Source organism: Pantherophis guttatus, chromosome 1 (assembly GCF_059756535.1).
Source record: "Pantherophis guttatus breed Tessera chromosome 1, ASM5975653v1, whole genome shotgun sequence".
NCBI classification, from domain to species: domain Eukaryota; kingdom Metazoa; phylum Chordata; class Lepidosauria; order Squamata; family Colubridae; genus Pantherophis; species Pantherophis guttatus.
Genome location: NC_142063.1, coordinates 111,112,860 through 111,130,622, shown reverse-complemented (window position 1 = coordinate 111,130,622; position 17,763 = coordinate 111,112,860). Strand labels below are relative to the sequence as shown.

The 17,763-nt window shown below is 37.3% G+C and overlaps 1 protein-coding gene across 4 annotated transcripts in view; it reads left to right on the top strand.

Moving 5' to 3' along the window:
* The window catches only part of RIC8A (RIC8 guanine nucleotide exchange factor A), a 30,262-nt gene that overhangs the window by 3,410 nt on the left and 9,089 nt on the right, over positions 1-17,763 (top strand). For 2 of the 4 annotated variants that reach the window (XM_034420138.3, XM_087881426.1), the window contains exons 2-7: positions 6,272-6,339; positions 6,551-6,732; positions 9,674-9,721; positions 14,152-14,766; positions 16,112-16,206; positions 17,566-17,716. In XM_034420138.3, coding sequence (XP_034276029.2) covers positions 6,649-6,732; positions 9,674-9,721; positions 14,152-14,766; positions 16,112-16,206; positions 17,566-17,716 — 993 coding nt within the window. In that variant the 5' untranslated portion in view covers positions 6,272-6,339; positions 6,551-6,648. The remainder of the gene's footprint in view (positions 1-6,271; positions 6,340-6,550; positions 6,733-9,673; positions 9,722-14,151; positions 14,767-16,111; positions 16,207-17,565; positions 17,717-17,763) is intronic. The other 2 variants (XM_034420140.3, XM_034420141.3) reach the window with 1 other exon arrangement.

Sequence of the window (17,763 nt, the reverse complement as noted above, 5' to 3'; positions counted from 1 at the left end):
AAGGTTGGAGACCGGACGATAATTTACCAACATTGCCGGGTCCAGGGAAGGCTTCTTGAGGAGAGGCCTCACCACCGCCTCTTTCAAGGCGGCAGGAAAGACACCCTCACCCAGCGAAGCATTTATAATCCCCTGGAACCAGCCTCGTGTCACCTCCCGAGAAGCCAGCACTAACCAGGAGGGACACGGGTCCAATAAATTAGATGGTTGAATGATGCTCTTTTACAAAACTACTTGTGAATGTGTTGGCAATAAATATAATTTTTTATCCTAGCAAGCAAAAATGCCCAGGTGTCACATGCAAATATGATAGTACAGCAGTAGCAGGTGTGTTGCTCAGCAGAATGGGAAAATAACTGTTGTCAGAGCCAATTTTATTACAGTGATTTGTATATTCTGCAAAAAGCAGCATCAGTGATTTAAAAAACAAAAAGATCAAATTTCAAATATGAATGTATTCAAGAGACCCATATTCCAAAAGTTAGATAGGATTAAGCTTGTTTTAAAAGGGATGCTCAAGTTTTAAGGGGTGAAATGGATGCACGTATTTATAAGGTGTAGAATATTTATATTACCACTTCTGCCCCATTCCCAAAATGCAAAAATGAATGCAAAGGTCACAAAAGAAATGCTAATAAAATGTAGTTGTTGCTCTTCTGTCATAGATGTAAATCAATAATTTCAAATAAAATCCTGAAGTGATTTTTAATACTTATAATCTGTTACTCTGAACCTGTCTTAATTAAGTTATTTTCAAACTTTAACAGAAAGGAGCTTTTTGTCTTAGACTTGCATCTAAGGTAGAAGGAAAATGATTCTGTTAGGATCAAAAGAAAAAGGAGAAAAGCTAGGAGACAGTTTCCTGAAAAGGATAAAAATTTATAGAGACAGGGCTTTCCAAACTCAGATGAATTGTTATGGAGTTGCAGAGTTGCAATAAATCCTAAAACAATTCAGTGTTCAAAAAGATCTCACATTCCCAGAGATGTAGGCTAGATTTTGGGGCATTTCTTCACCAATAACTAGATACGGGTTATAAGAAGGTGATGTGAAATGGGGAAGTTCTTGTTTGTGATGTCCCATTCCTATATGTAAATGGACTCCTTACATAGTTGAGAAAATACATTTGAACCTAGTGTGACATGTAGCCAACATGTAATGTGGATGAAGGGTAATAGAAGTGAAATAATAATAAAATGAATTCTCTCTCCTCTCCATATTTACCAAAAAGAGATCAGTTTAAAAAAGCCTTGTCCTATATTGGGCTACATCGGCAATTAATTTTCCCAAGGGGCCACATAAAAAACTGGGACTGTTGTGTAGGGGCGAACCAATAGTGCTGTGAAGGTGTGTATGGACCCACACGTAAATTGAAAAAAAAGAACACTCGCCTTCAAAATAAAAGCAATGCAGTGAATTGCGTGTATTGCATATACTTATTTGCATTTGATTTCTAATTTCTGATTGACTTCACATGGGCAAGACAGGGACAGCCAAAGGGCCAGATGTGGCCCAGGGGCCATAAAATACTCACATACCAGTAGTTATAAGGTAGTAGTAATTCTTGACTCATTCTGCTAAGAATTTATATCAATGCCTTTACAAGATGCACAAGTAGTCCTCGACTTAACAACAGTTCATTTGGTGATTGTTCAAAGTTACAACGGCACTGAAAAAATGGCACTTATGACCATTTTTCACATTTAGCACCATTGCAGCATCCCTGCGCTCACGTGATCAAAATTCAGACGCTTGGCAACTGACTCCTATTTATGATGTTTGCAGTGTCCTGGGGTCATGTGATCACCTTTTGCAACCTTTTGATAAGCAAAGTCAATGGGGAAGCCAGATTCACTTAACAACTGGGTTAATAATTTAACAACTGAATTGATTCACTTAACAATTGTGGCAAGAATGGTCATAAAATGGGGTAAAGTTCACTTAACAAATGTCTTACTTAGCAACAAAAATTTTGGGCTCAATTGTGGTCATAGGTCGAGGACTACCTGTATGTTCTATTAGATGATTTTGACACAATGCTCACATACCCTCTAAAGAATTATCGTTCGTTGTCTCTAAAGCTAAAAATTCAAGTCTTTGTCTGAGCTCTTATTCTTTTGGATGCCTTCTCATGTACTTAATGTTGTCTCTGAATCAAAATCCAATTGGATACAGCTGACAGTCTGTTCAGTGCCATGATTTAGATTTTATTTCTGTATAGTTTTGTATAAATTCTTTCCCATCAGCCTTGGGCAGCTGTACAGTAGCTGCAGCTGAAGGGAAGCTTGTTAAAGGGGTGGAGCTCCCTAGAGATCAATTCTTCCTTTGCTATAATTTGTGGATCAGTAACCCTGCATTACAATTCCCCACTGCTCCCTCTGTTTTTCTGCTAGTAAGATTATCCAGGAGAAAGAAAACACCACCAGTGTCTTCTCACTCGAAAATTGCATTAGGAGGATTAAGGGAAAATAGGATAGTTGCTTCATTCAAAAAACGAAACAAAAATCTTGCTAAATAACTATGTACACAAAAACAGCAGTGCTATAAAGAAGGTAACTTTTGCTTTTTGCTTCTAATTATTCTTAAATTTACGGTTTTTAATCCAGGACGCTGGTGCTGGCTAGAATGGAATTTAAAGTGAAAAAGTGTTTGTCTTCTATTCTTGCTAGTTAAAAATACTGATAGTGTATAAAACGGCTATTTTACACAATCTATTTTAAATAAATTGTCCATTATGCTAAGAATAGTGGATGAATGGGTGGTGGAGGAGTGTGTGAATGTTTCCAAAGGAATCTAGATGTTGAATTTTGAAGGAGACTCACTACGTAGGTAGCAGTAATACCACTCAACAGATCTAAAACAGACCTGATTCTAATCTTAACAGTTTTCCAATTGGTCAATTCATCTTTGTGTAAAGATCTTGTCTGTTTTGCAGTGTTCCACTATATTCAGTTTGCAAATTGAAATTTTTAAAAAACCTGAAAGAGCCTTTTTCAAAATATTTATTTTTTTCAAAAGAAAATCCAAAGAGATAGAGTTACAGGTGACTGTTACAAATTTAGTGGCAAGATATGCCAAGTGCACTTTTTGTCAGAGTGTCTCAGACTTAGTTACAAACACTGTAAGATGAAGGACCTTGGTGCACAATCTATTACAGCTCTTATCCTGAAATTCATAATGAATTCTATGACTTTCAGGATATGAGTTGAGCACAGGGGTACTCTTTTTACTAGAAATAAACATATCTGCAATCTATTCGTTGATGTGCATAAAGAAACCTGGTCGAAACATGTAGAGAGAAATAGAATAGCTTTGTTTTTGATGAATAATAAATAAAGTACAATTTATATATTGGTATATAATGATTATTCATTGCTATTGCAATAACAATAGCAACAAAAACCCTGGCAAAAAAAAAAATCAGAAGTTGAGTAGCATGTTTTCGGACTAGTAGATTTATAAAAAGGAATCGTCTCCCTTCATGAGATGAAGCTTGTGTCTTTTAATAAAATTCCTTAACTAGAAAAAGTACAGGTAGTCCTTGACTTACAACAATTTGTTTAGTGACCAAAGATACATCATCACTGTAAAATGTGACTAATGACTGTTATTCAAAGTTATAACCTTTGCAGCATCCCCATGATCATGTGATCAAAATTCAGATGCTTGGCAACGGGTTCATACTTATGACCGTTGCTGTGATCCAAGGTCATGTGATCCCCTTTTGCGACCTTCTGACGAGCAAAGTCAATGGGGAAACCAGTTTCACCTAACAACTGGGCTACTAACTTATCAACTGCAGTGATTCACTGAACAATTATGACAAGAAAGGTAATAAAATGGAGCAAAACTCACTTAACAAATATTTCAGTTAACAACAGAAATTTTGGGCTCAATTGTGGTCGTAAGTTGAGGACTACATGTACTACCATTCTCCTGATGTTTTGCTCACTCTTAGAGTCAGACAGCTGTACAAGAAACTCCCCCCTCCCCTCCCCCCCTCCCATGGGCCTCTGTTTCCCCATTTCCAGTAAAGGGAATGAATTGCGTCATGGCAGTTTTTGGTCCTTTGGTCCATGGTGAAGAAAAGATTGAGAACTATTGCTCCATAGAATTCCCTATTTTTATGCTTTAATCTGGTTTAATAATTGTGGTGGAGACTTTTCAAACCCCAATCATAATTCCATAATTCCTGGCTACTAAATTGATTTCAGAGGATTTAGAAGACAAATGTGTTCCTAATTTCTGATAAGTAGGTCAGTAATGATTTAGATGAATCAAGAAAACAATGACAGAACTGTGAAACACAAATATTTAAGATGATATACAGGGATAGCTTTCCTCATCTTGGCTGATTGTAATGCCTGGGACCATATTGGAAATTTTTATCAGTTATACCTGTTAACAAATCAAACCTGTAGATCTAAAAAATTGTATTGAAATTGTGTGATCATAATTTTCTGTAGCATTTTTAAAAAATATGCTAAATTAAAATGCCATGAAGTTCTTTCCTCATATGATTTCAGGGCTACAATAGCCAATTCCAGTTACAAGTTATTGGCTGTATGTAGATATTACTTGTGCTCGGTGAGGAGGTATTCTGTACATGTTCTCTGCACAGAAGAAAGTTGACTACAATATTCTAATTTGTTTTTAAAAATTTTCAAGCTCTGCTGCATGTTTATAGTATGAGTAGTCAAATGTTGTTGTTGTTTCTTTTAAACAATTGTGGAAGGATATGAAGCATTTGTAATCTACAGATTGCTTCAAGCTTTGGGAAACCTTTTGCCAGAACTGCTGATCCTGGCAGTTGCTCAGTCATATACACATTTTGGCACATTATTCCTCTTTATTTAAATGTTATTCCATGCTATTCTTGAACTTTGCAAATAAAAAACAACAAGCAGTTTACTTATTTTAAAGCCACTTCATCATTTCTGTGGCAACTAAGTTGCCTGGTGTTTTCCTTAACAGATATGTAAACTGTGAAGGACAAACACTTTAGAAAGTGAGAAGTGACTGAAATAGTAGCATTCATGATATTCTGGGAACTGTTATTTGCAGTTCTGGTTTGTACCGAACAAATTCTCTAATAGTTTCTGCCTCCCTACACAGAGAACTAGGGAGCACTTGCTAAAGGTCCCCCTGCTATGGGATACACATGAGGGGGCCTGACCACCAGATCCTCATTGGGATTCTCCAAGGTGTTGTTATTTAATTTTCAATTTGATTCACAGTCTGAGTAAAGGTAAAAAATTAACAATTCAGGTCCTAACCAAGGACCTAAGAGCTGTTAAGGTAACATCTTAAGTATACAGCGAATTCCGAGTAGAGTGGATTTTTTTTGCAAAGTCAGAATATTCAGGTCTAATGTTCAAGATTTCCATGTATCTAGGCAGCCCTTTGGGTATTGCTCCAGGGACTCCTAAATACTATTGGTACAACCATTGATTTCTTCCTCCACAATTGCTCAACTTCAATTTGTAAATCACAATATTTTGGGGGGGGTTTTCTAGCCTTTTTCTCTTCAATTCATGCATCGCCTGGTATTGCAATATCAATGAACCAGACATTTTTTCTTTTCCACAATAGTGATGTCAGGCATGTTGTGGGCCAGATGTCTGTCTGTTGTTGTTGTTGTTATTCATAGTACTATTAGTTAAAGCAGTGTTCATTAAATTATTTTCATATAATAAATATTTGAGGGTTGATGAACAATCTAAAACTTCATGAAAAGATCCATAAGCTGAACAGTTTGGGGGGGGGCACTAATTTAAATCATAAGGTTAAGCATTATGATTGCGGCAAGTTCTTCTAACATCTGCCTTGACAGCCTGCCGGTCCCTTCCCCTGTCACAGTTGTTACCATCACATACTGTGACATGCACTGTGATTAGCATGACTACTGGAGGGTTACAAACATATATCTGCATTCTTAAACAGCTACTGTCTTTGTGGTGACACAGACTGAATGTTGGACCTAGAAATGCAGAGAACTTGGCAACCAAAGAGTTAAGGCTGTAGGGTGGAAAGGTTACCCCCACCTCATGTTTTCTAAGCAGGATCAGAGATTTGAATCTGTGGGATGAGTCAGTTTGAGAGGTACTCTGATTGGTGAGCACAGCTTTAGTACGTTTTCAGACCTCCAATGTTTTTTCACCAGAAAATGTATTGCCATCTGAATCCAGCAAGGAGATATGGGTGGTTTTGCTGGGAGTGCATCCTTTTATTATCATAGGGGAATTTCTTTCCTTTTGTTTTATATTTATAGAGAGAAATGAGGACAATGGGTGGAGGAGGTGATTTGAGGAGCTACATCATGCAGTTATCTGTTTTAAGGTAATCCTCGACTGGCGGAAGGGGAGGCTAGCTAGGTAATGCTTTGCTCAAAGGACATTTATTAAATGCTGAAAAGCCCAAAGAGGAAGAGGATTAGTGTGTGAGCAAGATAGCAAGCTACTGGCTGGTTTTACTGGGAGCTTCCATCTGCTTTGTACTTTGGCATCCTGGAGTGGCTAGGCTCGCTAATGTTCCTCCCTCTTCTCATCAGCTGTCTAACAAGGACTCTTTGCATCAGTAAATATCCAGCCACGCCACAAAGCTTTCTACTACATTTCACTGCAGTCGGCCCTGTTCCTCTGGGCAGACATGACACTCCAAGCTGTGCTAGAGACTGTAGAAAATGGGAAGCAAGATACTGTCCTCAAAGTGCTACAGATCTACAACCAGGAGGTGAGTTTTCATTGAGAATTGAGGCATCCTGATGGAGTGTTGAAGAATTCACATTGCATGTTTTAAAGGTGTTCTTGTGATGCTGCCTTCAGTTTCATCTGCCTGTATTATTGGGCAGTATATTCTTGGTATTAATCTTTTAACCTAGCCATTTGGGGTTACTTTCTCCCTTCCTTTCTCAAAAATGAACTGCAGCTGGGATGCAACAGTGAAAGTATGCTCTTGTGAGAGAATGTCTCATGCCAGAGAATTGGTGGGGATGAAAAAGGAAAAAAAAAGAACTAACTGACAGACAGGTGTATGAAATCCACAAATCCACAGTCCTAGGAAATAGTGTATGTAAAGAATTATGCTGATTATTACTGGCTTAGATAAAATCTATTGTAACCTTGGAACTTTTCATATAACAAATGATAAAACAAAATAAATGGTTGTGGTGAGGCTAAGTGTTCATACTTAGTCGCCCTGACTTACTTCAAAATGTTACACAACCTGAACTATGTCCTTCAGTATTAAACATTTCTAGGAACTTGAAATCAAACTAATGAATATGTAGTTGTGAATTGATTTATATTTGATTTTATCATGGATACTTTTTGCTCTGACATCTTTGTGACTTTCTCTGCAACAGATTTTCAGAATAGCTGCATGTAATACATGTAACCCCAAATGTTATTTTCATAGAGGGGAATGAGAAGGAATATGAGTATCAATTGGTAGATTGCATTCTCTTTATATACATCTGTGAAGCTGCTATACAGGTAGTCCTCAACTTACATCTAACTATATAAAGAGCCACCCCATCAATAAAGGGGGTTTATGATCCAGATTCAAGGATCCAACAATCAGGTCCCCTTAGCAATCCTGTGACTAAACTTTGGGCACTCAGCAACAAAGTTGCATTTATAATAGTTTGTAACATCCCATAGTCATGTGACTATTCTTTTTTTTTAATTGAAAAGTTTTAAAATGTTTTACAAATTCCCCCCCTCCTCCCCCCACCCATTCCCTTCTCCCTCCCCCCCCCCCGACTTCCCAGAGCAAAATACAGGGTATTGCATCATGTGACTGTTCTTTACGATGTTTTGCCAAATGTTTTGCACTTTCGATTTTTAGTAAAATGGCGCCCATAGTGAACCATTGATTTGCTTAACGATTGCAGTTTAACAACTGTGGCATTCACTCAATGACCATACTTTATAACCTTCACTTAATAACCTAGGCAATTCGGTTAACAACTGCTCCAAAAAAGTAATAAGATCAGGTTGGTCATATGACTGTCATGACATACAATTATAATGGGCAGGCTTTATTATGATTGTTGTATGTCAAGAACTACCTACTACTACCTATTTGGCCATTGTCCATCAATTGAGAGGAGGTCTCTGAAACTTCAAGCAGACTTTTTTAAAAAAAACATTGTTGACCATAAAACCTTCCTAACTGGAAATACTGTGAGAGAATGAGCTCTGCTACTCTGATCTGCCCAAAATGTTCAACCAGGAAGTTTTATCTTGGTGAAAACTTTAACTGCAGTAATGATAATATCAATACTTTTTACTCTGGGGGATAAAATATCAGATTATCTTGTCTTTTCAGATACTGATATTTTTAACAGTTTTGTTTAGAGAAAATGTGATTGTAGTTCCATTGTTGCGCTACAGAGAAGTTGAGATCTTCGTTAACATGTTTTTCCATCAGTCTCAGTGTCTGGTGGGTAGATGCCATTCTCAGAAAACACATGAATGATTCATGGGTACCTCTCAATATGGAAAAAGGCTAATGCTGAGGCTTTCTAAGAATTTGTGCCAGATAACTCCAGAAGGTACTGCATAATGGATAAAGCAAAACATATGGCAATTCCTTTCCTAGTTAATAATAACAGAGAAATATATCTTGTTCCAAAAAGACCTGATATAATTCTAAAAGTAGCAGTTGTAGCCCATGTTCCTCTTTCAAGCTGTCACCACTGAAAAGTAGCTGAGAATGGATTGCTTAATGTGCTTATAGCTTCCAACTAAGCTATAGTAGTCTGTTGAGAACAATGTCAAGCATACTTTTTCAAGATACTGCAAGCTGGAAATTTTCATTTGCGGTAAAATATGCTATGATAAGTGAAAATTCTTGGATTATATTAGAGCTGATGTCTCTGATTTCAGTAACCAAGAAAGGCACACAGATCTAGTCTCCTTATAAATAAACTGCTGTAACCTTATGCTTTCTATTGCCAAATGCAGTGAAGTCTATTAACGGACTTCCAAAGTGGAATAATAGTTGTATGAATACAATTTAAATAAATAAAACAACTGAAAAAGTTGTTTCAATTCCCTTCTTCAGAACATGATTGGCAATTGGGAAGAAATTTCTATTAAGGTGAAGGTATTTGCCATTTGGGAAAATTTGGACAAAATCCCAGTTTATGAACTGGGCCACCTGGGAGATCATTACAGGCTAATGAGAAATGCCTCGGTTAGAAAAAAAGGTAACGGGAGGCAAACCTATGCATGAAGTCTTGCTCATTATCTTCATCTGAAATGTGCAATGGTAGAAAAAGTTTGGTAATCATGTGGTCCACATTTAAATTATAATGTCAAGCCAGTGCGTGTTTGAGCGGACTATTTACCTTAGAATGTGCCTCAAAATATTTTACAGTGCCTAGAGTTTACTTCAAAAAACAAGTAGTCATAGAAAGATTTTTTTAAAAAGATAGGTTTGAAAATAACTGCCCCAATTAATAAAGCTACTTAGAAAGTAATAATCCATTTTACCTTTCTTTTTCTTTCCTTCTTTACTCAGCTTAAATATTTAATTGGTTAGCATCTGAGTAGCTAGGTATTTGGAAGAAATTGAGTAATTGCCATTTGTTTTAAAAAAACCTCTTATGTTTTGAGAAAATTATTTTCTTAATTCATTCAATGAACTTCCATTTTTTCTTTCTCAGAATTCTCATTGTTTCACCTTTGATGATGAAGAGCAGGAAGAAAGAAAGGTACGTTGTTGTCTCATTGTTTGTAGTCCACCAGGAATATTGGATGAGAGAAATAATAATTTCTGGATTCTGGCTGTAGAAAGGCATGAACTATTTTTCACTGTGCAAAATGGAGAGCGGGAGCATAGCCATTTTAAGGCATATTTAACATAGTACACAGTTTTGCTTTTGAAGTCCAGGAGTGCCTACAGGAAGAAAAGAAACGCTGGTAATGTCCAGTGAGAATTAAATCCATCTGGGTGTAAGGATGGTTAAAGTATACAACAGCCTGTGGCCCTTTAGATGTATTGTACCTTTCAGTAGTCTCAGCCAGCATTGCTAATGATGAGCAAAGTGGGTAGTTGTTGTCCAACTATATCTGAAGGGCTCCAAAAGACCTACACTGGAATACTTTGGTAGCTGAACATCTTGTTCTGATTTTCTGTATGAGCTTATAAGGCTTATCTCTATCCAAGAGAGTGTCTGCTTGTGGATCAATCAGTATCAGTTATGTCGATTAACTCAAATACAACAAGAAAAATTCACTCATTTACACATACGTACACACATACAAATACATAGAGCCTCAAAATATCAGATGTTCCAGCTGTGCAGGTTTCTATTTTTAGGTTCCAATTTAATCCAGCATCGTTTTCCATTTGCCAGTACAGACCAGATTTTAAATTCCATAGCTGGCAAATTGGGCACAGATATTGTTGGAGCAGCAATGCCAAAAATGCAGTGACTCTCTTCTTTCTTAGTTCTGTGGAATCTCCTAGCATAAATAAAGATCTGGAAATGCTGTGATCAGTTTAAATAGATTTCCCCATTTAAATAAACCTCCTTTCTTAGAAATTGTGAACCTACAACAATTAGAAGTACCAAGTGTGACAGTACACAGGCACTGCTTGTAGAAATTACCCAAAATAATTCCCCAGATCTTGAGAAATCACTTGGGTGAGCTGCAACCAACTGAAAAGACGCTACTGAGTTATATAGACCAAGAGTCTGACAAAGTAGCTTAATTTTATTTATTTCCCATCTTAATTATTTTTACAAATAACTCAAAGTGGCCAGCATATCCAACAGACATTCCTCTTCCTATTGTCTGTGTGCATGCTGTGTCTAAACAGAAAAAAGTACACACACACATATATTCTGTAGTAGTAATAAGTATTTCTGTTCACTGTATATCATTGTACACCTTAACATCCAGATGTAACTCTTCACAGCATATGGCATTTATAAAATACAGAAAGTGATGCAAAACCTCTTGCACACACCAGCAAATTGTAAAGGAAATGATCATTGGTAGCAGCTAGCAAGTAATTACACATCAGATGCACTTCATTGCAAAAATATGATAATGCATTAAATGCACTAACTTTGATCAGGTGACAGCAATGTTTGTGATCTCCCTCTTCTTACCATTGTATACCATTGATAAATACTATTTACAATCTGCACATAATACTGCTCTTATATCTATTTTAAATATTACTATTTAATAGATAACTATTGAAGAGCTATTAACTGTTTTAAAAAGCATTGCTGTTTTTATATATTCACAATATATAAAGGATTGCTTTATGTGGTTTGTTCACTTTTATTGTACTGTTGTTCAGCTTGGAAGACAAGATGGATGGGGTATGTAACAGGGTGATCAAAAGAAGACAAGTTCTTCATTAAACTATATTCAATTTCAAGACAACTTTATTCATGATCAGAAACACACACCAAAAGCAACAATTCTCTTTCTTGGATTATTATTATTCAACAATAAGAGTAGAAATGAAGGTATCATCTGCATTCAAATACCTTTCTTCCATTTATTACTGGAGGAGAAAGCTGGTACAGCTTGTTTTCTTTTCCTCTTCCTACTTATCAGATGCTTCCTTATCCACAAATGTTATGGATAGTAACTTATTACATCAGTCCCAAAGATATTTAAATCTCACCACATTTATCTATGATGCTGCAACATAAATCTGCTGTGGTAATAGATTCAGGGGACATCAAAGGAGAGCTCACAAACTTCACTGAGATTAGTCCTCAACTGTATCATTACAGCTAGAAGAAGTTAGCATACTGTAGAGCACGAACCTCTCTTGACCTGCTTGCCTGCTGTTGAACATGCTCTTGTTTACCAACTGATTATATAGGGAGGGAGCAGAGCTGTTTGTGCTCCATCTTACTGTGAGCTGATCATAAGCTTATCCTTTCACCTGAGAGTAGGGCAGCCCATCAATTCCTATGCTAGGCTAGAGCCTTAAAAGTCGCACCACAAGATTCCATATGGAATTCCATAACAGCAAATTTCTCAAAGGGGGATCCTGCCCAAGAGCCAAATGCCAACCTAAAACAGTAATAGGTATAAGCTGCATAAATAGCTCATTGTCATATTTTCATAATGGAAAGGAGCCAATGATGGCATACTTTAATACCATCCAAAGAGGTGGGAGCAGATGGGAAGGTCTCATACTAAATACATTGGTTCTGTATTTAAGAGGCAGGAGTAAGCTATTGAGATTTCATTTATTTATTTTTAAAATTTATATAGCCAACCATGTCAGAAAACAAATTACTCTGGGCAACGTACAACAAAGTTAAAAAACAACAGTATACAAATAATACATATTATTAATTAAAAACATTAAATAAAATGTAGCTAAAAATTTAAAAAAAATTAAAAAAGGAATGTTAATAATAATGGAGCTACAGCACCAATTCCCTGAAATCCTGGACCTGATAGCACAACCAGATCTTGAGGATTTTTGGAAAGTCAGAAGCCTAACCTGGGGAAGTGGGGGCGAGGGGGAGGATATTCCACATAGACAAGAAGACCTGCCACCTAGCGTCCACCAAATGTATCTCCCTGATGGAATCTACAGCATTTCCTTTTTATTAGATCTGGTGGGATGGGAAAATGTAAAAATCAGACAGTCCCTCAAAAACCTTGCCCCGTGCCATGTAGGGCTTTAAGGGCCAAAAGCAGCACCTTGAATTGGACCCTGGAAACAAACTGATAACCAATGCAGCTCAAGGACCAGAGGAGTAATGTCTTCTATGAGGAACACATATAAATGCCTGTGCTGAAGGTTCCAGATACTCTTCAAGGGCAGTTCCATATAGAGATGGAAAATGTCTAGTCTGCCCATCTGGGAATTGACTGTTTGTCGTGCTTCTGGGGCCACACTGCCTGCAAAGTGACAAAAATGTCCATGTTTGATGTCTGAAAAACTATTGTGGAAAACAAATAACTACCTGCTGCATTGTTGAAATACAGAGAGAAAAGTCAAGTATGTTTAGTAAAATTAATTGAGTCTGAATGCATTTCCCTCTTTTGAAATAGCGCAACTCTATGCTTTACATGTGACTACCCAATTTAAGTAATCATTGCACTGCCAGGCTTTGTGTTTCTGGCAGTGTTATGACTAAGGCCCTTTCCCCACTTACATCTATCTGCAGTACAGACATGCCCTGGCATCCTTCCACCCCCCCTTCCCCCAAAGCCCTCATGACATTGTCACAAGCTGTGAGTAGATAATTTATCATTGGAGCAACTCTGCCTCTTGAATCTTGATATTTGTTTCCCTCCTTTAGCCAAGGCAGAGTATACTTGGTAATTAAATACTAACTACTATCGGTATTTATGTGGGGTGACTTCCACAGAATCAAAGGTGAAATAATGAAAAAGCTGCATATGTGTCATAAGAGGTCATAATACACAAACAAAAAGTGCATGACAGTGTGATATTGCTTTCTCTATCCCCTCCACTCCCTTACCCAATGGCTCTGCAGATAATCTCTGGAAGGTTTTGCTGATTTGCTTATTCAGTCACTAGTTACTTTTTTAAAAAAAATTCCTGACTTTTTGAAAGGCAAACATGTTGAGGGAAGACTGAGGTAAGGGGCTGAATTGCTGGCTGGCTGCCATCTTGTTTGTCTTTTTCACCATAACAGTGATGCTGTCAATGCCTCACTGCAGGGAGAAGAATTACTGTTCAGTCTCTTTGCTGTGGGACGTTCCTCCTTCCACTTTTCTCCCTCCACGTGTCAATCTGCATTAAATAATTACTAAGCATGCTCAGTCATCATTACATTATTTCAGAATTTCCATTTCCCTTATGTTATGTAAATCTCAAGAATTTCTCTGAGCCTACTATATAGTACTGTCCTTATGGTGCTGTTTTGTCTGTATAAGAAAAGACATTTGCAGCTTAAACCTAAGAAGTAGAGGCACATTCTAATTGCTGTGTGTCAACTTGTGATATTATAAAGTGGATGTTGTAGCAACATTGGTTATATGCAGATAGATACGTTAAGAGTTTATTGGACTTTTGAAATTGTACAAATGCAAATATAGATAGTCCTGTTGCCTTATGCAGAAGTTCATTGATACTACTAGATCTGTTCTTTTATCTCCTTTTATCTCCTTTCTGATATTTTAGAAACTGGCCATGCTTCTGATCAAGTTCTTGGAGAGAGTTCTCCAGCCGTCTTGTCAAGTGACGTGCTTGGAAAGCATACGAATTCTGTCCCGGGATAAAAAATGTCTTGGCCCTTTCACCACCGTGGAAAGTCTGAAGACACTAGCCAGGCATGCTGGGATTATTTATAGGGAAGAGCAAATCCTGGAGGTTCCTGATCTGGATGTAATTCTGGAGGCACTTAAGTGCCTCTGTAATATTGTCTTCAGTAGTCCCCGGGCTCAGGAACTGATGGCTGAGGCTCAATTTGTGGTGGGACTTACAGATCGCATCAAACTCTACAATGAGAGAAACTTTCCCCATGACATAAAATTCTTTGACCTGCGCCTTCTCTTTTTATTGACGGCACTAAGGGTGGATGTTCGGCAGCAGGTTGCACAAGAACTTCGAGGTATTGGTTTAATGACAGATACCCTGGAACTTACACTGGAAGTAAAATGGATTGATCCTCATGAGGTAGCTGCCAAAGGGGATCCTTCCCTGCCATTACCTCGGCAGGAGACAGAGCGTGCTATGGAAATCCTGAAGATCCTTTTCAATATCACTTTTGATATCAACAAAAAGGACGTGGATGAGGTAAAACACCCAGAAGTGACACTGAGTAGTTCATTCATAGATGTCTTGGTCTTAGACTCTAGAAAAAGTGCAGAGAAGAGCAACAAAGATGATTAGGGGACTGGAGGCTAAAACATATGAAGAACAGTTGCAGGAACTGGGTATGTCTAGTTTAATGAAAAGAAGGACTAGGGGAGACATGATAGCAGTGTTCCAATATCTCAGGGGTTGCCACAAAGAAGAGGGAGTCAAACTATTCTTCAAAGCACATGAGGGTAAAACAAGAAGCAATGGGTAGAAACTAATCAAGGAGAGAAGCAACCTAGAACTAAGGAGAAATTTCCTGACAGAACAATTAATCAGTGGAACAACTTGCCTGCAGAAGTTGTGAATGCTCCAACACTGGAAATTTTAAAAAGATGTTGGATAACCATTTGTCTGAAGTGGTGTAGGGTTTCCTGCCTGGGCAGGGGGTTGGACTAGAAGACCTCCAAGGTCCCTTCCAACTCTGTTATTCTATTTCTATTTATTCTTCACAGGTAGTCCTCAAGTTATAAACATTTGTTTAGCGACTGTTCAAAATTACAATAGTACTGAACAAAGTGACTTACAGCTGATCCTCACCCTTAATAACCATCGCTTGAAATCCAGCATGTATTTATAATGGTTGCAGACCCCCCAGGATCATGTGATTTGTGACCTTCCTGGCTGGCTTCTGACAAGTCAAAGGGAGAAGCTAGATTTGCTAAATGACCACACGATTCACTTAACAACTGCAGTGATCTTAACGATCACAGCAAAAAAGCTCATAAATTGCTCATGACTCATGTAACAGCCATCTTGCTTAGCAACACAAATTATGATCCCAATTGTGGTGATACGTTGAGGACTGCCTATATTCGCCATTTCATTTCACCTATGATTCCTATAGTTAGGGACATGTTTCAAGTCTTCCTGGATGTCCACATCTGGGATACACCAGGAATGAGCTCCAGAGGAAATTTGCATTGCTCTATTTTACCTTACAGCTCTCCCCCTTATTTACTTAGTAATGTCTACTGACATACATGAAGAGACAAAGGGAAATAAATGCTATATAAGGCAGTTATGCTAATTCATCTGTTGCTATGACTTTACAATTTGTCACAAATTAGGGAACCAGGAATTAACAGATCTTTGTTTTGTGTATGCTGATTTGATTTGCAGATTTTCAAATCCCATGTATGCCATTTTCCTGTTGAACTTAAATGTATGTTTGGTTCTGAAAATGCATTGCTAGAACAGCCTGTGTCAATAAACAGACTGCCTAAAATAAAAATGTGCTCTTTTCTCATACTAAAAGGTTTTAATTTTGTTTTTGGGCCAGGAAGATGCTGCTCTGTACCGACGTCTAGGTGCCCTTCTTCGTCACTGCCTGATGATTTCAGCAGATGGTGATGATCGGACAGAAGAATTTCACAGGTGATTGTCTGTATTGCCGATAAAACAAACAAAAAATACATAGAACAATATTAAACGATCGATAACCACCACAACATTGGTAGGTTTAGTAATAAAAGTAGGGGAGGAGTGGGGAAAGCCTGGTAGTAGCTAATGATAGAACAGCTAAATAAATTGGGCTACGCTGCTGAAAATATTTTTCCCCACTGTTGACAAAAACCATGTATCTCATCAATTCATTACTGCAGATTAGGTATAGATTTCTCCTCCTTCTACATTTATACTAAAATAAATGTAGTATCCTGCTTATGTGGACCCTAATATCTACTTGTAAACCACTTCTTGATTTTGAGATGGAAAAAAAATGAAACATTGACTTTGGGTTTTGCTGATTAGATAAGTTTGTTGTTACAGAAATGTTTAATGTTTAATACATATTATTATGTAAAAGTTGAGGTTGTATGTTTAGAATAAAAGTTATATTCTAATAACTAAGAGTTATATTCTAATAACTCTTGTGCTAAAAAGAGTCAGAAGTCTGTTTTTCTTTCTTTTTTCCCCTTTCCCCTCCCTTTTTCCCACTATTTTCATTTGTATTTTATACTTCGATAAATTTAATAAAACTATTAAAAGAGAAAAATGTGGACCCCAATACAGTATACAGTAATTCTTAGTAGTGAAAAAAGAATGTTATGACTGAGATTGCTTTAGCATTGAAAAATTATGCAGCTTGTGCAGTATTAAAACAGTAGAGTTTTTTAGTATTCTGCTTGATGTACTTGACACAGCCAACAATAACTTTAAATAATTATAAACATTATCAACCGGAAATATTTGCTGTTACTGCTGAAAATTTGTACATATCTAGTACACAGGAGAAAGCCTTTTCTAGTGATCTTAGGGCAGGAATTTAGGAAAATAGTGAAAATGCATCTTTTCCACCACTTTTCATTAGTTGAACTAACTGATTTCATTGATGTAAATGGTAATTTTGCCTTGAATTGAATTTACTCTTGTATTTTATCATTTGTGTTTTGATCTATTGTAAACCATGTTTACATTGTTGTATAAGGAGAGACATTGATATACTGTACATTTAATAAATAATAGTATGTGGGCACATTGCACATTATGAACAAGAGATCTGGCAAATTTGTGACTTCTACTGGACTTCTAAGAATGGATATATAACAGCAAATGGAGAAGATGATGGAAGCTTGAACTATAAAGGAAGGGTTTGCTATTGTTTTATATGGCACAATTTGAAATTTGTTCTCCTATTGCTAAAACCTAGAAAGTACCAGAGTTTTCAGAATGAAGCATTCTTTCATTTATATTGGTTGCTAATTTTTCCTGTTTTGCCTTGTATCCTGCCTTCAGCCATACAATCAACCTTTTGGGCAATCTGCCTCTCAAGTGTTTAGATGTTTTGCTGACTCCCAAGGTCCACCGGGGCTCCCTTGAATACATGGGAGTCAATATGGATGCTGTCAATGTTCTCCTGAGTTTCCTTGATCGACGTCTTGATAGGGTAGGTAAAGCGAAACATTTTCACCACTTCCTTGCTTGTCCCAAGCT